This window comes from Chlorocebus sabaeus, chromosome 13 (genome assembly GCF_047675955.1).
Source record: "Chlorocebus sabaeus isolate Y175 chromosome 13, mChlSab1.0.hap1, whole genome shotgun sequence".
NCBI lineage: Eukaryota > Metazoa > Chordata > Mammalia > Primates > Cercopithecidae > Chlorocebus > Chlorocebus sabaeus.
Window position 1 is genome coordinate 56,083,246 of NC_132916.1, and position 24,239 is coordinate 56,107,484.

Consider the following 24,239-nt stretch of genomic DNA (forward strand, 5'->3'; position numbering starts at 1 on the left):
TCTACTAAAAATACAGAAATTAGCCAGGTGTGGTGGCAGGCACCTGTAATTCCAGTTTCTTAGGAGGCTGAGGCAGGAGAATAGCTTGAACGGGGAAGGCGGATGTTGCAGTGAGCCAAGATCACACCATTGCACTCCAGGCTGGGTGACATAGTGATACTCCATCTCAAAAAAAAAAAAAAAAAAAAAAAAAAAAAAGAATGGTGGCAGTTACAGAGGAAAGAAAAGAACAAACAGGAGAGATACCACACAGGAAGACAGGACTTGGCAACTGATCTGGCATCAGGAGAGAAGTCTTGCTCATCTCCCACCTGTGCCATTACCCAGCTGTGGTAGAGAACCCCAGCCTTGATTTCAACTGTGTTAATTAGACATGGGGAAGATAATGGAGAATTTGTTCCAAAATATTTCATATAGGACTTGGAATTTGAGCTAACTTATGACAGATAAAATCAACTCATTTTCCAAGTGCCAGCTGTCATTGTTCCATATGTAACTTCCAGAGCTAAATTAATGATTAGACATGAACATGAGGAGGTAGAGGGCAAATTTCCAAAGTTTTTACTTGGAAATAAATAGAAATTAGAGCTTTTCAAACAATGTTTTAATCTTTTCCTTCTGAATGAAATTTTGCAATATTTACTATGGTTTTTAAATTGAACTGGATTAGGAGATGGAAATATTTTTAAAAACTACATTTTTCTGAAAATAGAAAAATAACCATAGTATGAGCATTAGAAAATTTACCAAAAATCTTAGTTCAAAAAACCTTTTTCTTTCTTTCATTAGTGAACATTCTAGCTTTCCACACAGAATTTAAAACTTAATTACCTCCTACTAAATAATTCCAGTAATATTGGAAAACCAAATATCTATGCAGTAAGAATAAAAACATTTATTTATTAATAATTTAAAAAATAGAGGCCAGGCGTGGTGGCTCATGCCTGTAATCCCAGCACTTTGGGAGGCTGAGGGGAGCAGATCACCTGAGGTTGGGAGTTCAAGACCAGCCTGACCAACATGGAGAAAGTCCATCTCTACTAAAAATACAAAATTAGCCGGGCATGGTGGCACCTGCCTGTAGTCCCAGCTACTCTGGAGGCTGAGGCAGGAGAATTGCTTGAACCCAGGAGGGTGAGGCTGCGATGAGCCAAGATCATGCCATTGCACTCCAGCCTGGGCAACAAGAGTGAAACTGCGTCTCAAAAACAAAAGAGAGATGGAGTCTTGCTATGTTGTCCAGGCTGGTCTCTAGCTCCTAGGCTCACGCAATCCACCCACTTTGGATTCCCAAAGTGCTGGGATTACAGGTGTGAGCCACCATTCCCAGCTGAGAATAAAAACACTTTTTAAAACTTATTGTTCGGGCTGGGCATGGTGGCTCACACCTGTAATCCCAGCACTTTGGGAGGTTGAGGTAGGTGGAACACTTGAGGTTAGGAGTTCCAGACCAGCTGGCCAACATGGCAAAACCCTGTCTCTACTAAAAACACAAAAATATTAGTTGGGTGTGGTGGCACATGCCTGTAGTCCCAGCTACTCGGGAGGCTGAGGCAGGAGAATTGCTTGAATCCAGGAGGCAGAGGTTGCAGTGAGCCAAGATCACGCCACTTCACTCCAGCCTAAGCGACAGAGCGAGACTTAGTCTCAAAAATAAATAAATAAACAAAGAAATAAAGCCTATTGTTGTCATAGTTTTATGCCAACAATTTTATTGGAATTAACTAAGATAAGGACATGAAGTGACATCCTTAGGGTATCAAACTTAATTTCCTTAGGAAGCAGGATTTGTCTTGCTTTCCCCATTCCAGGTACTTACCTGGTGTCTCTTTTCTTCACTCTATTGGGTAGAGTTGAGTGAGTGTGGCCTGGTCAGAGTTGTGATTTATTTTTTAATTTGTGATTTATTTTTATTTTCTATTTAAACTGAATTAGAGTCAGTTATGAATTTTTTTAATGTTTTTATGTTTAATGTATTTTTAAAAAACACTAAATTACTGTCCTGCCGTTAGTCGAGTTTGTAAAAACAGAAACCCTATGGTGTCTGTGTGTTTGTGTGTGTGTGTGTGTGTGTGTGTGTGTGTGTTTGCCGTTGGGGTGAGAGGTGGGGGTGGGGAAGCAAATGAGAGAAACCTTTTAGGGCCAGCCTTTGGAAATAGGAGTCCTTTGTTCCCTTCAGAGACCAAATTTGACCCAGTATAACACTGTTGCTTTAAAAGATCTAGGATTATTTATCGCTATTTTCCAAATATGAAAAACAGCTACTTATAAAATTGTTAATACTGCTCAAAACAGTATTAAAATGTAGGCAAAAGCGAATTAATTAAATTTGAAAAGTTATTCAAATAAGAAAGCAACAGCCAATGGAAGAAAATCACAAAGGTAAACATTATATAATAATAATCTCTCAATTTACGGAATATACTAGCTTCTTTTTGCCAAGTACAGTTATGTGTTGTATAACAACATTTTGGTCAACAATGAACTGCTTATGTGATGGTGGTCCCATAATATTATAATACTATATTTCTACTATAACTTTTCTATGTTTACATGTACTTAGATACACAAATCCTTGCCATTGTGTTACAGCTGCCTACGGTATTCAGTACAGTAGCATGCTGTACAGGTTTGTAGCTAGGAGCAATAGGCTAGACCACATAGCTTAGGTGTATAGAAGGCTGTACCATCCAGGCTTGTGTAAGTGTACTCTGTGATGTTTCCACAATGATGAACTTGTGTAAGAATGCATTTCTCAGAACATATTCCTGCCCTTAAGCAACACATGACTGGATTATAATTAATTTGCCCTGCCTATTCTTTATTCATGCTTTCATATTATTTTCCTAGACATCTTCACTGGAAAACAGAAATTGCTATTTTTCTCCACTTGCAAAGATTTATTCCTAAAGCATTGAAATGCTAAAATAACATATTAACCAAACTATTCTTCAGCATGTAGTCATTGATGTGTTAAGGTACACATGAGCTTGAAGACAAATTCACTTTTTAAAAAATCTGTGCCTTTATTACTAGCCTTTAGTCAGTATCTATCAGTCAGAGACTTTTGAATTCTATTTATAGATCCTGGAATTTTCCTTTCTTCTCTCATACCCTTCTGTTTGTTCCATTATAGTTATGAATTTGAGCATGAAAATAAATATATTTATTTGTTGTTGATATAAAAATTTACTTATTCTGTTGTTGATAGAAAAATATATTATTCTGTTGCTGATTAAAAATTTACTTATAAAATTTACAGAAACTATATAAAATTCATTAAAGCTTACAATATGATCTCATATCAATATATTGATCAGTATGTAATAATATTTTTTCTTTATAGGAGTAAATCAAATACAAATTGTGGAGGAGGCAACCATGGTTATAACAATGAGTTTAGGAGCATGGAGGTAACTTACTGCTTTTTTTTAACTTTTATTTTAAGTTCAGGGGTACATGTGCAGAATGAGCAGGTTTGTTACATAGGTAAACATCTGTCATAGGGGTTTGTCATACAGATTATTTCATTACTCAGGTGTTAAGCCTAGTTACTGCTTTTTTAAAACAGATATTTATTGCACACCTATTTTATCATAGGCAATGTCCAAGACTCTTGAATACATCTGTGAAAAAAACAGATTAAGATCCTGCCCTCATGAAGCTTTTATTCTAAGAGGGGGATACAGACAGTAGGAATAATAAAATAATATATTATTTGTTATGTCAGATGATAAATACTGTGGGAAATAAAGAAAAAGTAAAGGAGAGTAAGGGAGAAATTGGGAGTATTTGGGGGTACTCTGGGGGCAGTAAGCAACTTTAAATAGGGTGGAAAGAGTAAGAGTCATTGAGTTGGCATTGAGCAGAGACTTGAAAAAGGTAAAAGAATTTGCCTTTCAAATATTCAGGAGACAAGTGTCCCAGGCAGAAGAAACAGCCACTGAAAAGGGCCAAAATTGGGAGTGTGCCTGAGTCTATGAGTAGAAGGCAGCTGATAATCCCCCATAGGTAAAGCTTTGCAACCTGGTTATCTCATCTACTTCCATTTGTAACACACAAACACACACACACACTCCTTTCCATATAGAAAAAAAAAATGTGTTAGGCCTTTTATGAATATGTTTCTTTTTATTATAACATTGCCATGGTGAGTTATATCTTTTTGTAAATATTTGAAAACAATCTCTGGAGAAAGAGCTTTACTATTAATTGGGGTACTATATAATAGTTAAATTAATTATTGCAAGAAAAAACTATGCCTCCAATTCTTTGATGATTATCTTAATATATGTATGTATATACACACAGACCTGTTACCAAAACATAATTGCTTATCTATGTTTGATACTTTTCTTCTAATTGTTTATAGTCTAAAATAATTTTATCTGTTATAAATAATACAATCAAGTTAACATTAATTAATTCAGTGTAAACCAAAATATTTAGGTCTTTTTATCCCAAAAGTAAAAGAGAGAAGTATAAGTGGATCAGGAAGTTAGACTTCATCTAAAAAAAAAAAAGTTAACATTTTTGTATCATGTGTTAACATATTTGATTAATGATATGAAACAGTATGAAAAGATAATATGATGTTATATGATTAAATTTCTACTAAATATTGTGCACATATTGCAGAATTATGCTGATACTGCTTGTGTGCTATTGTTTGTATTCTCCTACTTTATTGGTATATGAGTGCTATGGAGGTAGGTAGAGATAGAAGTAAATATAGCATTGACTATATTTGATTGGGATTGGTACAACATTACAGGTGGCAAAATATGAAAATCATTTTCAAAACTAAAATAAAAATGCCTACAGAGGCCTAATACAAATAGGAGAGTAGTTACAGAAGGAAAATTGTGTCTCTTCCTATATTTGGTTTTGAATTTAGATGACATCTAATAATAATATGACTATTACCACCTAGGCTATCTTTCTGGCACATGGACCCAGTTTTAAAGAGAAGACTGAAGTTGAACCATTTGAAAATATTGAAGTCTATAACCTAATGTGTGGTACGTATATTTAAATAAGTTTGCCAACAAAATATGGATAGTTTTAAATATATGTAATTTGAAATTGGTAGCAAACTGAATCCCAGAGCCTGGATGCTCTGTAGTGAGAAGGCAGACAGTAAAAAAGATGAGGAAGAATTATTCATTATTCAGACTTATTCAGCTGTAAGAGTGAATTCTTTTTGTTTTACTAGTAATGATAAACTTTATTTTTATTTTTGAGATGCAGTCTTGCTCTGTCACCCAGACTGGAGTGCAATGATGTGATCCCGGCTCACTGCAACCTCCGCCTCCCAGGTTCAAGTTATTCTCCTGTCTCAGCTTCCCAAGTAACTGAGATTACAGGTGTGAACCACCAGGCCCGGCTAGTTTTTTTTGTATTTTTTTGTAGAGATGGTATTTCACCATGTTGGCCAGGCTGGTCTCGAACTCGTGACCTCAAGTGATCTGCCCACCTTGGCCTCCCAAAGTGCTAGGATTTCAGGCATGAGCCACCAAGCCCAGCCAGTAATGATAAACTTTAGATCTCAGAAGACCAACCTTTTCTGTTAGTTAGTTACTAGATGATAATTTAACTTAATAAAACTTAGGTAAATAATACTTCCAACTTTTCAAAGCAAGAGAAACATACCTAAAAACCCAAATATTTTCTTGTAATTACAGAGAGAAGCTCTCTGGCATAAAAACATGGGGAAAAAGTCCTAGCTGAATAGACACTTGTTATCATACTCAATGTTAGAAAAACCTTAAAGCATTAGGATTTTAGGAAGCCTAACCTACCTTCCTACCTGCGTGCTTGCTGCAGGCCATTGTATTAACAAATCATCTATTTACCCAGCAAGGCAATGAGTAAGCTGCAATTTCACTGTTAGCTTTAGAAATTTGGACATAAACATGCTTACAACTGTCTCTCTTCATCTTGTCATTGCTTTGTGATAACTGAATGTGACTTAGAGACCAAAAGGTATTCAGTTTTGTTTTTGTTTTTGTTTTTGTTTTTGAGACGGAGTCTCGCTCTGCCGCGCAGGCTGGAGTGCAGTGGCCGGATCTCAGCTCACTGCAAGCTCCGCCTCCCGGGTTCACGCCATTCTCCTGCCTCAGCCTCTGGAGTAGCTGGGACTACAGGCGCCCGCCACCTTGCCCGGCTATCAGTTTTTAAAATGGTGTGTTGTAGCCTTAAAAACTTACATTCTTGATCCGCACGGCTAGGTTTATGGTCTGGACTCTTGTCCCTTTGCAGAACTGGCTAAAAGGAACGAGATAGGACTGCAGTTCCAGGAGAGATCTGTTAGTGGCAGGCAGTCAGCAGGAATTATTTAAAAGGCTATGTTGGTAAAATATTTATGTTTCATAGAAACACACAAACATGCGAACTATATGTTTCTATGAAACATACAGTTGTATTTTGTATTATATATTTTCATAGAAAAAATGAAAAAATCTCTCTGAATATTAAGCAAAATTCACTAGTTCCATTTTTTAAAAGTGTCTATCTTTAGAGAACTTTAATATAATTAAGTAAATGTACTATAAAGAAGATTATAAATTAATTTATTTAAACTTGTTTTTATTAAGAATATAGCTTTTTATGCTAGAAAATCATGATATGCTTATGAAACAAAGTGGCGATTTAAGGAAGCTTTTCTTTGGAGAAACAGAAGCCGTTCATGAAAGTTCCTCTGGTTCATCTGCAGCAACTGTTCCTATTCCTCATTTATTTCAAGAGATGGGGTTTCAGTGTCTCCTAAGCTGGCCTCAAACTCTCAGGCTCAAGCAAGCCTCTTGCCTCAGCCTCTTGAGTAGCCGGGACTACAGGTGCACTGCTGAACTGGCTAGTTCTATTCTTTAGCAAGATTAGTGTTTGAAACCATGGAGAAGAAAGTCAGTAAACTGAATGGCATATGGAGTACATAGCTTCGTTACAGCAGAATTTATTAAAGGGAGTGAAAGAGTAGGTGTTTGTTTCTTTCCATCTCCCACAAAGGAGTTGTTGCTTTCCAGTATAAAGCAACTTTAAACTTGTTTTTTCAAAAAACAGATCTTCTACGCATTCAGCCAGCACCAAACAACGGAACCCGTGGTAGTTTAAACCATCTTCTGAAGGTGCCTTTTTATGAGCCATCCTATGCGGAGGAGGTGTCAAGGTTTTCTGTTTGTGGCTTTGCTAATCCATTGCCCACAGATAATCTTAGCTGTTTATGCCCTCATCTACAAAATGTAAGTAACAACTTCATGCATCCATAAGAATGTAAAGGGGCAAGCTATTCTTAACCTGGGTAGCCAACAACTGGGGTAGCAACAACCAGGTTTGTGTTCCTCCTTGGATATTTACTTAGTAAATATATGTGGTTTCTCTGAACCTTATCTGGAAGCAAGAAGTGAGAATGCATACATTATAAGATTAAGTATGGAAATATGCTTTGTAAACTGGAAAGCACTCTTTGGTAATTGTTAATGTCATTATAAACTAACTGTCCTTCACCATTCAATACAGTAATCTTCGAGCTCTCTCCAATTATCCTTATAAACCATTCTTCCTGTGTTTTATGAATCAGATGTTCATGCCTGGTTATTCAGAGCAGAAAGAACTGGGAGGGTGTAGGGATTGTAGCCTGCTGTTTGACACACCCACTAGGGTAGGTGCTGCAGGGTATTCCTTTGGGTAGCAGGGAAGAATCTGGCTGACAGTTGACACTGGGAAGGTCTTTTTAGTAGATCAGGCCCTCAGATGAGTTCAGGAGCAGGACTTCAGATTCCAGGAGACGCCACAGGGTGAGGTTTTAGTGCTAGGAGAGGCCCCAAGTGCAAAGAGTCATAACAGCAGCTTAAAATATAAGGACCAAGTCTACTTATGAGAATCAGAGCACCTGGATGGGGTTGGGATTTCAGAGTGAAATTGGAGCCCAGTTATCAGGAGTCCATCAAGCTAAAATTAATGTCCAGGGTCATTTGATGCCAAGTTCCAAATGTGTGTGTAGAACTAAATAAAAACACCTGCTGCCTGAGGTAAGAATTTTTCCTTATAGTCAGAAGTAGGTGAAGACATCACAATCTCTATTCTTCAAAATAGCATTATACTACAGAAATAAATAACCAACCAAAGGGGCTTTACGGGACAAAAGTCTAGCAAACTTCTCAATGAAGATCAAATCCACAGCAAAGATCAGAGTAAGGGTGTGGGTTTCCTACCGACTGTTCCTGACAACCTCGATCAAACTGCCATTAAAAAATAATAATATTACTTAGTGGGTATGTTGTTCCTCATTTTAGAGATAAAGCATGCTCAGAGAAGTTAGATAAATTGTCTGAGGCCAGAGAAGCTTGTTCTATCTGACTGCAAACTCCAAGTTCTATGTGAAGAATGCCTCTTGCTATTCAGAGTGTGGTCCCAGGACCAGCATCTGTATCACTTGCAAATTGGTTAAAGATGCAGAATCTCAAGCCCTACCCTAGGTTTACTGAACCAGAATCCATATTTTAACAAAACCCTCAAGTGATTGTACGCTTAAGGAGCACTGGGATGTTGTCACCCAACTTAGTCATTGATTCCAGCAGTGATCAGAATGCTTTGCCCCATTATCAATTATCTTTTTGTGAATTCTCTCTCTCTCTCTCTCTCTCTCTCTCTCTCACACACACACACACACACACACACACACACACACACAATGCAGGGAGCAGTAGTGTCTCTATATTTCTGAATAGTGGTAGAATCAGAATCTTAAGTTAGTCTAGCTTCTTTGGCAGTATAACACTAAATTGATTACTACAGAAATAATCTTGATTACCCTTTAAAACATGTACTGTTACTTTGACTTATTTCCTCCCCTTTCCCGTCCCTCATTATCTTGCAGAGTATTCAGCTGGAACAAGTGAATCAAATGCTAAATCTCACCCAAGAAGAAAGTAAGTCAATAGAAAACATGTTAAGTCTTTGATATTTAGACCTAACAAAACACAACATGGCCCTTTTAGGACTCTCCAAAATAAGCTGATAGAGGTTCCTGAACATAAAGATTTTATTGCCAATATACAAAAGGTAAACAAAACAAAAGAAAACAAAACTCACAACAGATACAATGACAACAGTACAAGCATGGGGTAGTTCCAGTGGTTCCAGGAACAAAACGAATTCCTTGAAGCGGTTGTGACTCATCTGCAGTCCTCTTATTTCCTTTCCTTAGATGTAAGCAGACTGAGCTGCCTGGGTTTGAGTCCTACCTCTGTGCTTTCTGGCTGTTCGATATGGGGCAAATCACTTAGCCCCCCTGTGCCTCAGTCTTCTCATCTGTAATAACTGTACTCACCTCATGTAGTTGTAAAAATTTAAAAAGTTAATACATGGAAAGAGTTTACAATTGTGCCTGGCCTGTAGCAATATTATTATTACCTGTTATCTTTTAAGTATTCTTGTACTAAACTCATTCTGTTTCAGTTTCATTGCTTATAAAATGGGGATACCTACTTTTTAGAGTTGCTATGAAGATTACATGAATTAATATATTTTCCATGGTCTACAGTTAAGAGCTCAGTAAATGTACTAGTTGTTTTGATAATCTTATAATCTGCCAAGTATTATTCCATGGCATGAATAGCCTGCAGGTTTTTTATCCATCACTGATGGATTTTTAAGAAGCATACAAGTAAAAGTAAATAAATACAATAGAATGTTGTTTTAGTCCATTCTAGTTGCTATTAGGTTGGTGCAAAAGTAACTGTGTTTTTTTCTATTAAAAGTAATGGCAAAACCCAACAGGGCATGGTGGCTCATGCCTGTAATCCTAGCACTTTGGGAGGCTGAGGCAGACAGATCACTTGAGGTGAGGAGTTCGAGACCAGCCTGGCCAACATGGTGAAACCCCATCACTACTAAAAATACACACACACACACACAAAATTAGCTGGGCATAATGGTGCACCTTTGTAAGCCCAGTTACTCTGGAGGAGGCTGAGATAGGAGAATCACTTGAACCCAGGAGATGGAGGTTGCAGTGAGCCGAGATCATGCCACTGCACTCCAGCTTGGGTGACAGAGTGAGACTTGGTCTCAAAAGTAATGGCAAAAACCGCAATTACTTTTGCTCCATCCTAATATAACAAGATACAATAGACTGGGTAGCTTATAAACAACAGAAATTTACTTCTCATAGTTCTGGAGGGTGGAAAGCCCAAGATCAAGTTGTCAGCAGATTTGGTTTCTGATGACGGCCTGATTCTTCATAAAGGGCCGCCTTCTCACTCTGAGCTCATATAGTGGAAGGAGTGAAGGTGTCCCTAGGGTCTCTTTGATGAAAGCTCTAATCCTGCTTATGGGGGTCTTACCTCATGACTTAATCACCTCTTAAAGGTCCCACCTCCTAATACCATCACCTTTGGGATTAGGATTTCAACGTAAATGTTTTAGAAAGACATAAACATTCTGATTACAAGACATAAGTTTATAAAATTCCAACATCTTCCCTATGACAATTACTAAAGTGGGTCGTCTTTGTTACAAAGTATGTACTTTTGACTTTGAAGGTTTTACCTCTTCATGTACATCCTCTGAGCTGTAAAATATAAGGAATCACAGAGGGCAGGCTTCAGATCCTTGCTTAGGCTCTTGCTTGGCCAACTTACTTATCTAAACCTTAGTTTTATAATCTGTAAAATTAAGTAGTAACACCACTATTATTATTATTAATAATAATTACACATAGGATTGTTGTAAGAATTGAAAGAGGTTAAATATGTGAAATATTTGTTAGAGTACTTGTCATATAATAAGCCATAAGAGTGTGGTAGTTATTATATGGGTAGTTATTACATGCAAAGAAGCATTTGCTAATTTCATGAATCTTTTTATTTTATGTTATTTTAATTTTAGTAACAGCAACAGTGAAAGTAAATTTGCCATTTGGGAGGCCTAGGGTACTGCAGAAGAATGCGGACCACTGTCTCCTTTACCACAGGGAATATGTCAGTGGATTTGGAAAAGCTATGAGGATGCCCATGTGGAGTTCATACACAGTCCCCCAGTTGGTAAGTTCCTGAGTCCACTGATCCATGCAGGCAAGAAATATTTATAATCCTTTCATATTCTAAGAGCTGAATTTTGTTTTGCAGTAGAGATTCAAAGGGAGGGAACTCATTGGCCTATAGCTTGTAAGACAATGTGCAAGTATTACATAAAGGTTTTTATAGGTGCTACATGGGTGCAAAAGAGGAACACATGGTGTTTTGCCTGGAGAAAATGGAAAATGTTTACAGGCCAATTGGCCAATTGGTAAGGAAGGTAGAAAAGGACATTTTAAACAGAAGCAACAGAAGTACGGAGGAATACTATTCATTTAACATTCCCCATGTACATCATGGGTGCACATAGAAGGTGATGATAACTAGATTATAAAGGGCTTTGTATTCATTTGATTATTTAACAAGTGCATTACTATTTGCTGTGTGTTATAGTAGGCACAAAGTGAATAAGGCATTGTTCTTCTCTGAAGGATCTGGAACTCTAGTAAGTCAGACTAGACTTACATGGACAAATGCATTATGTCAGAGATCTCCAGGCTGAGGTTGAGGTCCACTTGTTTAAAGCCCCCTCCCTCTTCACTGTCTGGCAAACTCTCTTGCACTAAGTAGTAACAGGACAGTTGACTACCCTTCAAGAAGAAAATAGTAGATCCCTACCTCACACCACACACAAAATTAAATTGCTGGTGAATTTGTAGACCTAAATAGGAACAGCAAGTCTGTGTTCCCTTTGTGCATATCTTTATGATCTTGGGATAGAGAAGGCTTTCTCAGGAGACAAGAAGAACAACATTAAAAATGCAGAGGGAATTGATTAATTACACTACATAAACATTAATGTATGACAAAATAACAAAGTTGTAGATGGACCAATATATTTGCATTGCACATAAGAAACAAGTTATGAGTATCCAGAATAGTAATTTGATTCAGAATAGCTAATAAATTTCCACCAATCAACAACAGAATGACAAGCATCTTAGTTACTACATGAGCAAAGGATAAGAACCAAGCAATTGAATCTCAATGGCAATAAGGAAAATGTAAATTAAAACAAAACTTAGGGCCAGGCACAGTAGCTTATGCCTGTAATCCTAGCACTTTGGGAGGCTGAGGCAGGCAGATCACCTGAGGTCAGGAGTTTGAGACTAGCCTGACCAACGTGGTGAAACCCCATCTCTACTAAAAACACAAAATTAGGCAGGTGGGGTGGCATATGCCTGTAATCCCAGCTACTTGGGAGGCTGAGGCAGGAGAATTGCTTGAACCCGGGAGGTGGAGGTTGCAGTGAGCTGAGATCGTGCCATTACGCTCCATCCTGGGCAACAAGTGAAACTGCATCTCAAAAAAAAAAAAAAAAAAAAAAGCAACAAAACTTAAAGTATGCCAAAAGTCAGTCCAAACACTCCTCTGGGGCAGGGATGATTTTATTTAATGTATCCTCAGCACAACAGAATTGCCCAGTATGTGCTTATTGAATGAAATGCATTGAATGAATTAACCACAACCATTATTTTTAGACTTTTAATGGCAAAGCTGTACCACCAACCACACGGGTAAATAATCAGGGAGCTGTTTTTGTAGAGAAAATCTTAGTATTTTAGATCCAGAGACTGATGACAAACTTATAACTATTACTGTTTTTGCTAAGAGTACCACCTCTTTTATGGAAAGGAAATATTGATTCCATAGGTTTACCTACTCTTCCTGTTCCAATTCAAAATTGTTGGAGAAAAATAAGCGTATTTTCCGACTGCTAATTAAAACTTTGTATATTCTGAAAGCCAGTTCTGTTGCTGTCAATGGTTCAGTTGTGGTCACTAGTAACAGTACTAATGTTTGTTTGCCAGTGTGGGAAAATATTTTACCAACAGTTACCTGAGTTCATATGTACGTTGGTGGCAACATTACTTTCTTAATGTGCACAATGTTCAATTCGTGATTTTCTTCAACACACAACATTCCTTAAAATAACTTCTATTTTGTTACTGTTTTCGAGAGGAGTGGCACACTCAGGGTCAGTCCTATTATTTAATTTTCTATTTTGAAAATTCCAAGTATGAGGGATTGTGTGGCATTAAAGGGAATGTTTATGTTTTTTATACTTTTCCCTGCTGTCTTGCATTCTTGAATTTTTATGAGCTTCGGCGGAAACCAAAGGTGGAGAGATTCTAAGTGGGCTCAGGCTAGGAGTTTAGTACAATTCTTCTTTGTTATTGTTTTAAAACTAGCTTCTTTGTTACCAAAAGTTCCTGTCCTTTCACTGATCCCACAGAAGTACTTGTGTATTTCTCCCTCCATGTGACAGGATGGAATTCTAGCAATTTTCTGCTTTCTAATTCAGAAATTACTCTGTTAGTGTGTTGTGGTTCAAGAAAATTACATACAAGGATGTTTTGGGATTCACATAAAAATGTTGTAAATCAGCTCTGTGTTTCAAAAAATCAGACTTTAAATAAGCACTTTTCAGAACATGGACCCAATTGGCTTGAGCCTTTAAGATTTGTGGAGCTTTTGTTTTTCTGTGGTTTTGGTGGGTTTTGTAATTTTTGTTGTTATCTCAGAAGAGTTCTGGGGAAGTAGTTGTGATTTGAAATCATGGTCCTAGAACAGCTGATTCAAAACCATTAAGGTTAGTCAGGATGTACATAGATTTTGCTTCTGGGCCTGTTCAGAAGGAAGATATGAACTAGTGTTTCTGTTGCTAGGTGAAAAACTGAAAATAAGAGCAAGAATTGTGATTATTGTTTAAAATAGGTATTTCAGAATTTAATATGAAATCAAATTTTTCAGAGTAGAAATCTAGTGTACTTTGAAAAATGCCTCTCTCTCCCCCATGTATCTATGTATCTCTCTCTCTCTATATTTACCTACCTATAGTTATATGTCTATCTGTCAATCTACACACATAACTCCCATATCTTTCCATGTTAAAAAGCCTTTTTTTCTTGTTTCTAAAGATTATTTTGTGAGTCTTTAAAACAGGGGCATTATTGTGTGTTGCAAACATTTTTGAACTATGAAAAAATTATTTTTCCCTGTAGAAAATAAATCATACAACCAAGTAATTTAAAACATACATAGTCATTATCCTTACTGTAAGGCAAAATTGTGACTATTTAATCTTCAAATAAGTAGGTTTTAGCTTGTACATTCAGCCTACAGGTAAGAAGCATCTGTAACTTCAATAGAAATAATTTTATACTCTATTCAAGTTCTACTTTGTTTCAATGCCAGACTAAAAGTACAAGCAGCTCACGTTCCTGTCTATACTCATCCTTTACTTCTCCAGAAATATTTTGAGAGCTAAGAAGTTAATATTTTATCTGAGTGTCTGAATTCTATTTATTGCTTTCCTGACTTTCTATCCTGTTGCTTCAAAAATTCCAGGGAACTCTGACAGGATGGCAGGATTGAAGTTGTTTATGTGTGTGGGGTGGTGGTGGTGGTGGTTCACTAAAGCCTTCTTTATTATAGAAAGGACCTTCCTGTACCTCCCCTCCATCCTTCTAGAGGGCTGCCTGTTGCAAAATCTTGCCTGGATAAAGGAGGCCACATCCTCATTCCTAGTATTGATGCACTTTTATTTGAGGGTTCAAGTTTGGTATGTAAGAAATAAATCTCAAGATTTTCGGTTAGCAGAAAATGTTACTTTTTTTTTTTAGTACTTTCTGGCTGAAGCTATCCCAGTTCATTTCCCCCAGCCCAAAGTCTAAGCTACTTTGAGAACATGGTAAATATTTTGACCAACTAAGTTGTTTAAGCACAACTTTTACAGCCACAGCCTCATTAAAAATTACAATAGACTTTCTTTGTTAACATTTTTATAATTTTAACTGTTAAATTTAAGCATCTCAATTTCCTTACATTATGGAAAATCCATATAGGGCTACATTTATATACTGTATATTTCTTCAAATAAAACTTGCTAATGTGAAATGTTTGAGTACAACGATAAAGATGTGTGTTAGGAAATATCAAACTTGCAATATACCAGGGGTCTATGGGACCAACTTGGTCAGCAGTCACTGTTCCTTATTCTCCAATTTTACAACATACTTATGTGGCCCTTATACCAAGTGGAGAAACCTGGTCACTTAGAACTGTATACTATGATATGTTTTTGAAAGAATATCAACAAATGCTTTTAGCTTTCCAGCTCTGCCACCTGAAGGAGAGTGAAATAAATGGTGAGAACTCATCCAACTCATTTAGCACAAACGTCTTCGTTTTTCTTGGTGTACTTCTTGTTTTGGTGGACTATATCACTCAGGAGCTTCCTGAGAAAGAAAAAGGGGAAGAGATATTCTTGAGAGTTTGTGTGTCTCAACATGTTTTTACTCTGCCTATATACTTAATTAGTGTTTTAGCTGGTTTCAGAATTTTAGAAATAATTTTTCTTCAAAATTAGTAAGACAGGCCAAGCGCAGTGGCCCACACCTGTAATCCCAGCACTTTGGGACTCTGAGGCAGACGGATCACCTGAGGTCAGGAGTTTGAGACCAGCCTGGTCAACATGGCAAAACCCTGTTTCTACTAAAAATACAAAAATCAGACAGGCATGGTGGCGCATGCCTGTAATCCCAGCTACTTGGGAAGATAAGGCAGGAGAATCAGTTGAACCCAGGAGGCAGAGGTAGCAGTGAGCCAAGATTGTGCCATTGCACTTCAGCCTGGGCTACAGAGTGAGACTCTATCTCAAAAAAAAAAAAAAAAAAAAAATAGACTTCCTGGGCTGATTCTCTAATGTGTTTGAATTTTTCCTATTTTTCCCATCTCTTTGTCTTTAATTCCACCTTTTGAGTCACATCTGCAACTTCATCCTCTAGATCTTATTGAGTGTTTTCTTTTGCCTGTCGTATTTTGAAATCCCAAGAGCTCTTTCTGTTACCTTTTCCCTTTTTAAAAATTGCCTCTGTTCCCTCTTTATGGATGCCATATATACTCTCAGCTCTCTGAGAAAAGAGTTTTCTTCTGGCTTCCACATTGTCTCTTTTTCTTCTCCCTTATTCCCCAGTGTCTAGTGGTCCTTGGCTGTCATCTTCTATTTTAAGAATTAGGCACTAAACTTTATGGCTGGGTCTTTCCAGTCTATAAGCTTCACTATAGATTGATCAGGAAGAGAACCAGCCATTTTGTTGAGGACTCCAAATTGACAGTATCTAGTTTCCTTTCAGGCTGGTTGTTTTCCAAAGAGAGGATACTTCTAATCTGACTCAGCATATACAGTTTTCAGGCTAAATGGGCAATGAGATTGGGGAATCTTATTATTCAGCATATAGTTTTATTTAATCTCATTGTTTTCGGTATGGTGCACCTGCTCTTGGCTGTGCCTTGTGTCTTTTAGTCTGATCATCCCTCTGGTTTAAACTCTCCAGAGAGTAAACATACTGTCTAGCCCTTTTTGCAGACTTTCAATCTATCCTCTATTTCCAGCCTTATGCAAACTCCTGTCTTTAGGACTCCAAGTTCTACCCTTCTGGGGTTCTTCAGTAGGACGTTCTTGGTGCTTTCCCCAAACATAAGCTCTTGGTAGTCAGTGTTTACTGGTCTACTAAATTAGATTATTATTTATCTGATTTCCAGCTTCTGAATATTCCCTGTCATCTCTTACGTGTTTTCATTATTACTGTCCTCCTTAATGGAATTTTAGAAGGGAGCAAGGTAAGTGTATGTGTTCAATCAAGTTGAGAAGTTTTCTCAACTTCTGTATCTTTTCTAGCTAGAGCTTTGTATTACGTTAGGGAGTACAGTCTCTGCCTTGCTTTTTCTGGACTTTTCTCATCTTCAGCTCCCACCTGTTCTATACCTCAGCATGGTGCTCTCCTGGCTACAAAGACAGCACACAGTGTATGTTGCCTCTTCCTTTGTGAATTGAACTCAGAGGTTTTAGACAACGTAGCTAATTTTGCTTTCAGCACAATGCAGTGAATAAAGGAAGGTCATCCTAATTTAACTTAACCTTCATTTTTTTTTATAAATTATTTCAAGTTTTATTAAGAAAGATAACCATTATAGGTAGTAGAGAGCATACAAATCAAAATGTCTGAGAAAAATAAACAAATAGTAAAATGTTCACTTACCCATGATTATATGCTAATCAAAATATGATGACCACATAATATAGTATTACCTTAAATACTTAAGTTAGGCAGCACATTTATAGGATGTCCCCTTGGTAAATAAATTATTGTACTAGTCTTTAAATAGGGTAACAAAGAAATTATTACTATTTTTTAAGACAGAGTCTCGCTCCGTTGCCTGGGCTGGAGGCAGTGGCACGATCTCAGCTGACTGCAACCTCCACCTCCCAGGTTGAAGCAATTATCATGCCTCAGCCTCCCCAGTAGCTAGGATTACAGGCACCCAACACCACACCTGGCTGAGTTTTGTATATTTAGTAGAGACGGGGTTCCACTACGTTGAACCTCAAACTCTTGACCCCAAGTGATCCGCCCACCTCAACCTCCTAAAGTACTGGGATTACTGGCGTGAGCCACCAAGCCTGGCCTAAGACATTATTATTATTATTATTATTATTATTATTATTATTATTATTTTCAGATGGAGTCTCGCTTTGTCACCCAGGCTAGAGTGCGATGGCGCAGTCTCACCTCACCTCCACCTGCTGGGTTCAAGCGATTCTCCTGACTCAGTCTCCAGAGTAGCTGGGATTATAGGTGCCCGCCACCATACCTGGCTAATTGTTGTATTTTTAGTAGAGATGGATTTTCACCATGTTGGCTAGGCTGGTCTTGAACTGCTGACCTCGTGATCCGCCTGCCTTGGTCTCTCAAAGTGCTGGGATTACAGGCATGAGCCACTGCGCCCGGCCGGGCCTAAGAAATTATTTTTAAAATTCTTATATTTCATGAGGAATGAAGCATGGCTGTAAGTTTATTTATATTCAAAACTAATTTGTTTAGACAACTATACCTTCTTTGAATTAATCTTAGGTTGATAAAAAGTTCTTGAACAGCTGAAGAATAATATATTAATACTTAGTTTATATCTGTATTTTAAAAGTAAATACATTTTATTTTCAATTTTTATTTACAAGTACAATATATATCACCACAGAAAAGTTAGATCTTGAAAAGGATTTTAGTTTTTAGGAATAGTTCCCATTATTCCTCTCCTCTCAATTCGGGTTTCAGTGCAAATATTTTTTTCCAAGGTGTATTTGATTTGCCCTCCTGATGTCCTTAACCAGAAGGGAACCACAGAAGAAAACACTGCTGAAGACATCCATTCCCATTGCTTGCCTAGACCTGATTCACTAAGAAAATAGGAAAAGCTTAAATGAAAAACATTCTAGGGAAGTGACAAACCATATAAGGCAATGGGTGAGCCGCGATTGTGGGCGTAATTTTTTTCTCTCTCTCTTTCAACAGGGAGACACATCGCCTCTTCCTCCCACTGTCCCAGACTGTCTGCGGGCTGATGTCAGGGTTCCTCCTTCTGAGAGCCAAAAATGTTCCTTCTATTTAGCAGACGAGAATATCACCCACGGCTTCCTCTATCCTCCTGGTTAGTAGAACTCTTTTTTAGAGCAGTCGCTTAGAAAGCTCTCATCAGCTGGATGTGGGCATATGCCTTAAACATATACTCCCCACCAAAACTACCTGCTTGGGCTAAGCTAGCTGCCTGAGACACTTCCAGTGGTTGTGGCTGGCCAGAGCAGCACAGCAGCTGTAATAAAGACTAAGACATTTTGCAGTGGGACCAACACAGCAGCTCTCATCTGGCCCAGATGTTTAGAGAGCTCGGCAGGTTTAAGTTTAATTTTAAAACTGAAGATTCTTTGCAGAAGGACACAAACATCTAAAAACCCATTTCTTCTGGTTCCTGCCCAAGCTAAGGTCTGCCTGGAGAATACAGCTGTGCCGTTGAAAAGAAATCAGGCTGGGTGTTCGCTTTGGCAGAACATATACTAAAATTGGAATGATACAGAGAAGATCACCTAATAAAATAAAATAAAATAAAATAAAATAAAATAAGAAATCAGGCTGGAATTTTGGCCTGTTGCTCATGCTGTAGGGCTAACAGTTTTAAACTGCAGGTGAAGCAGCCAAATGAAATTTAAGTTTTTGTTGTTGTTGTTTTCAGAAAGGATCTCTTTTGGGAACCTGCCAGAGCTAGTGTGATTTCCCTAAAACTCAAGCCACTTCCCTGTGCAACAGGAAATGTCATTTTTATTAACTTGCCTATGAGATTTTCAACAATTTCACCTTCTTAGAGATTTGTAATTTAAAGATCCTGAAATTTATAATGGGCAAAAAGGCTTAATGAAAGCAAGTAGTGTTATCAATTTAAAATTCCTAACAGAGTTAGGATAAAAAAACTGATATGTTTTATGTATCTAGGTACAATCAGGGGTACCAAATTTATGTAAGCCCTGTGATAAACATTAAAAATTTGCAACAGGCCAGGTGCGGTGGCTCACACCTGTAATCCCAGCACTTTGGGAGGCCAAAGTGAGTGGATCACCTTAGATCAGGAGTTCGAGACCAACCTGGCCAACGTAAGTGAAACCCTGTCCCATCTCTACTAAAAATAGAAAAATTAGCTGGGTTTGCTGGTATGTACCTGTAGTACCAGCTATTCAGGAGGCTGAGGCATGAGAATGGCTTGAACCTGGTAGGTGGAGGCTGCAGTGGGCCGAGATTGAGCCACTGACTCCAGCCTGGGTGACAGCGTGAGATTCTGTCTCAAAAAAAAAAAAAAAAAGTTGCAACATTTTATTAATAAAATATTTGAAATTGGTGTATAAAATTGTGTCTGTTAGGCCATAAGATATTAGTTAATACATAAATGTTTGCCTGACAAGGAATAAAATTAATAATTAAACAACTTGTCTCAAAAAATTAAGGTTACGGCCAGACATGGTGACTCATGCTCGTAATCTCAGCACTTTGGAAGGTCGAGGCAGGAGGATCACTGGCTCAGGAGTTTGAGACCAGCCTGGGCAACATAGTAAGACCTTGTCAGTTAAAAAAGAAATAGTAATAGTAAGGATAAAATGAAACTCTCTTCTAACTCTCCAGTATAAATTCCAATTATTTTTTAAAAATAGAAGTTCTATTACTAGCAGGTTCTTATTTTCCTCTAAAACAGAGGTAATGTTATGTTGATTGCCTTTCCAACTTTCAGGGCTTAGTTAAAAAGTTAGAAAAGGCTTTTTGTGGAGTCGGAGTACTTTAAACACCATGTGAAATCTTAAGAAAAAAGAGCTACTTGTTTCTTTGTGTCTTTTGGTGTCTACTTATTGGCCTCTCATTGAAGAATTAGTTACCCAGGCAGGATGGTGCATGCCTGTAATCCCACCTACTCGGGAGGCTGAGGCAGGAGGATCACTTGAGTGCAGGAACTCAAGATCAGCCTGGGTGAAATGGCAAGACTCTGCCTCAATAGTAATTTTAAAAAAAAGAATTAGTTAAGATATCCAAGTATAGTTTAAGTATAAAAAGTATTATAATAAAGACTTAATATAAGTGGAATTGTGCACTATTTGTGTTTCTGTGACTGCCTTATTTCACTTAATGTCCTCAAGTTTCATTCATGTTCTTATATATTACAGAATCTAAAATAGTCAAATTCATAGAATCAGAGAGTGAAATGGTGGTTGCCAGGGGCTGGGGGAGGGAGAAATGGGGAGTTCCTAATTAATGGGCATAAAGTTTCAGTTAAGCAAGATAAATAAGCTCTGGGGATCTTCTGTACAGTATTGTATCTAGAGTCAACAGTACTTATAAAATTGTTAACAGAGTAGACCTCATGTTAAGTATTCTTACCAAAATGAAATTAAATGAAAAAGGATTTGAATAAACATTTATAGGTTTGCAGCTTTTAATCCTCACAATAATTCTATGAGACAGATGCCATGAGACTAAGTACAGAGGGATGCAGCACTTTGCCCGAGGGGTGCAGTTGTGAGCAGCAGAGCTGGGGTTCCCACCTGGGCTGTCTGCTTCCAGAGCACACTTGCTGAACACTCACTGTGCTGGACAGCACAGCCATAAATCCTGAGAGCCCATGATTTGTGGCGTTCCCTTCAGCAGTCTCTGTATTAGTCAGTTCTCATACTAATAAAGGCATACCCGAGACTGGATAATTTATAAAGAAAAGCGGTTTAATGGACTCACAGTTCCACATGGCTGGTGATGCCTCACAATCATTAGGGAAGACGAAGGAAGAGCTAAGAGACATCTTACATGGCGACAGGCAAGAAACTGTGTGTGCAGGGGAACTCCTCTTCATAAAACCATCAGATCTCGTGAGACTTATTCACTATCACGAGAACAGCATGGGAAAGACCCGCCCTCTTGATTCTATTACCTCGCACCGGGTCCCTCCCACAACACGTGGGAATTACAGGAGCTACAATTTAAGATGAGACTGAGAGGGACACAGCCAAACCATATCAGTCTCTATCAAGCAAAAACTCATTTTCTTCAGAAAATTTTATTTTGGAAGACAGCTATCTATAATAACATTATTATTTTGTGCACATCCAATAACTACGCATATATATCTGGCATTCTGTTTGTTTCCTAGGACTGCTGGCACAAATTACCAAAAAAGATTGAGTTAAAACAAAAATGTATTATCTCACAGTTCTGGAGATCAGAAGGCTAAAGTCAAGGTGTTGATAGCCATGCTCTTTTGGAAGGCTCTAGGGGAAAATCCTTCCTTGTCTCTCCCAGCTTCTGGTAGCTCCAGGCATTCCTTGGCATGTACTGATATCACTCAAACCTCTGCCTCCATCTTAACAAGACTTTCTCCCCTGTGTTTCTCCTCTTCCCAAATCTCCTTCTCCTTATTAAGACACTAGTCACTGGATTTGCAGTCCACCCCTAAATCCAGGATAGTCTCATCTAGAGACTCCTAGCTACATCCGCAAAGACCTATTTCCAAATAAGTTTATATTCACAGGGATGAAAGGAATGGTTAGGACTTGGATGAAGCTTTTTTGGATCACACTTCAACCCACTACAGACATAAAACTGCCTGCATTATTAATGACTTCTGTTAGAAAGTACTATTTCTGTGCTTTGACTGTTAATAAATTTATATTAATATGTAATAGTAATAGGCCTATTGTGCAATATGTCATATTTTCTCTTATAGCTAGATCTAATAAGATCCATTTGTTTTGCAGCCATCAATAGAACTTCTGATAGCCAATATGATGCTTTAATTACGAGCAATTTTGTACCTATGTATGAAGAATTCAGAAGTATGTATGTATTTAGAGTATTAATTTTAAAATAGTTAAGTGACTCCCTGAACTTCCAAACTAAACACATTTTTTAAATTGCAATTTGTTCCTGATATTAAGGTCATTTTGTTCTAATGGTTTAAATATAGGTACAGGAAGGATCCCTCACATAGATTCTTTTCAACTTTGACTTTGAGTGACTTGTTGCTAGAATTCTGATAATTTGTTTTTAACCCTTAATTTGATTACTGCCATTCACTAAAAGTAAATGAAAGGTAAATGTTCATCCCCAGAGTAATAATTAATCAGGCAACATATGTGTTCTGATTATTTTTAACACTCGCTGTCCCATAAGCAACTCAGCCCTAGGGAGAAATTTGGAGGCATATTTAACTGTAATTTCAAGACTATAACTACAACAACAAAAAGCTGTCATCAATGTAGCTGTTTATTTTTGCTTGTGAAGCCTGTTCTGGAGAATTACCCAATCACCACTGACAATGATTAAAGCAGGATTTCATGCTATTTAAATGTACTTGTCTATAATAGAAAATATTGTCAAGTTCGACTGAAATAGACATTTTAAACACTTTATTTATTTATTTTTTTTAGAAATGTGGGACTACTTCCACAGTGTTCTTCTTATAAAACACGCCACAGAAAGAAATGGAGTAAATGTGGTTAGTGGACCAATATTTGATTATAATTATGATGGCCATTTTGATGCTCCAGATGAAATTACCAAGTAAGTGTTTGACTTTTTGATTTATCAGTAGGTCTCATGAGGGGAAATTCCAGTATTTTAAGTAAAGTTTAATACTTTAAATATTACATAATACATTCATAGACAAATGTTATTGTTGACTATTTTCAATCTAGTCTATCTAAATATTTAGGAAAAAAACTTATATTGCAAAAAATTTAAATTAAGGGGCAAAGAAAACACTTCCTGGAAAAGTTTAGCAAAAATTTCATTTGGAAAATTGCTAAATTAATGGGCAAAGATAACATGAAATTTTGTAAAGGCTAAGGAGGTAGAGAAAACTTGATGTACTATCAGTGAATATAAAACCAATCCAACAATAAATGAAAAAAAAAGTCAAGTAAAGACTAAGCTAACTTTTACAAGAATAGTGAAAAGTCATGTAAAGACTAAGGTAAATTTTACAAGAATAGTGAACAATTCATAAAAGCATTTCCCAGGAGACAATGTAGGTAAATTTCATGATGCAGAGAACTAGTCCTAACTAAACTTTACATTTTAGTACTAAGCCTGGTCATAACAGGTTGCTAAGAATTAGTTTTGAATGCAGAGCACAGTAATAGAGTTTTAGAGAAGTTTCATCTACCATTTCTCTTTATTATCAAAACATATGAAGGACCAAACTAAACAACTATACTAAGCCTAGATTATGTAAAGTAATGATTTCTACCTATACCTTCTGATAAAGTAACATTTGTGACTACTAAGTGTGTGGCCTTTTTCTATTTTTTTCACCATGTCTTTATTTCAGTGTTGAATGAATACTGAATCAATATTTCAGTATTGGCTCTATCTTTCACAATTCCTTAATTCTAATAATTCTAACTTTGACAGCATTTTACTATATGCTAGGTACTTTTTAAAGAACTCACATATACATCAGTTTAACTGATATACACCAGTTAAACCGCAAAGATACCCTAGTTAGGTTCCATTAGCCCCCGGTTAGAGTTAAAGAAACTGAGGTTAAACAACTTATCTAAATTCTGCAACTAATAAGTGGTAAAGCCAGAATATGAACCTGGACGGCCTGGCTCTGAGTCCATGTTCTAAATCACAGTAATACATTTCTATTTATACCAGCTTGCGTTCCTTTGGTGGAGTCAGATTTTGCACTTAAAACTTTGAAAACACTTTCATGTTCATTATCTGAAACCAAAGTACTGTCACATCAGTTGTATGGATTTATCCCCATGTCTACACTGTGAAGTTGATAGCA

General features: G+C 37.3%; 1 protein-coding gene across 3 annotated transcripts in view; it reads left to right on the forward strand.

Annotated features, from left to right (window-relative positions):
• The window catches only part of ENPP3 (ectonucleotide pyrophosphatase/phosphodiesterase 3), a 96,724-nt gene that overhangs the window by 64,786 nt on the left and 7,699 nt on the right, over positions 1-24,239 (forward strand). The window contains exons 16-23 of one of the 3 annotated variants that reach the window (XR_012095043.1): positions 3,347-3,413; positions 4,934-5,021; positions 7,060-7,238; positions 8,876-8,927; positions 10,888-11,042; positions 18,431-18,566; positions 22,198-22,279; positions 22,870-23,002. Coding sequence is in view for 2 of the 3 variants with exons in the window: in XM_008007027.3 (XP_008005218.3) it covers positions 3,347-3,413; positions 4,934-5,021; positions 7,060-7,238; positions 8,876-8,927; positions 10,888-11,042; positions 18,431-18,566; positions 22,198-22,275; positions 22,870-23,002 (888 nt within the window). In the remaining variant the exon portion in view is untranslated. The remainder of the gene's footprint in view (positions 1-3,346; positions 3,414-4,933; positions 5,022-7,059; positions 7,239-8,875; positions 8,928-10,887; positions 11,043-18,430; positions 18,567-22,197; positions 22,280-22,869; positions 23,003-24,239) is intronic. The other 2 variants (XM_008007027.3, XM_008007029.3) reach the window with 2 other exon arrangements.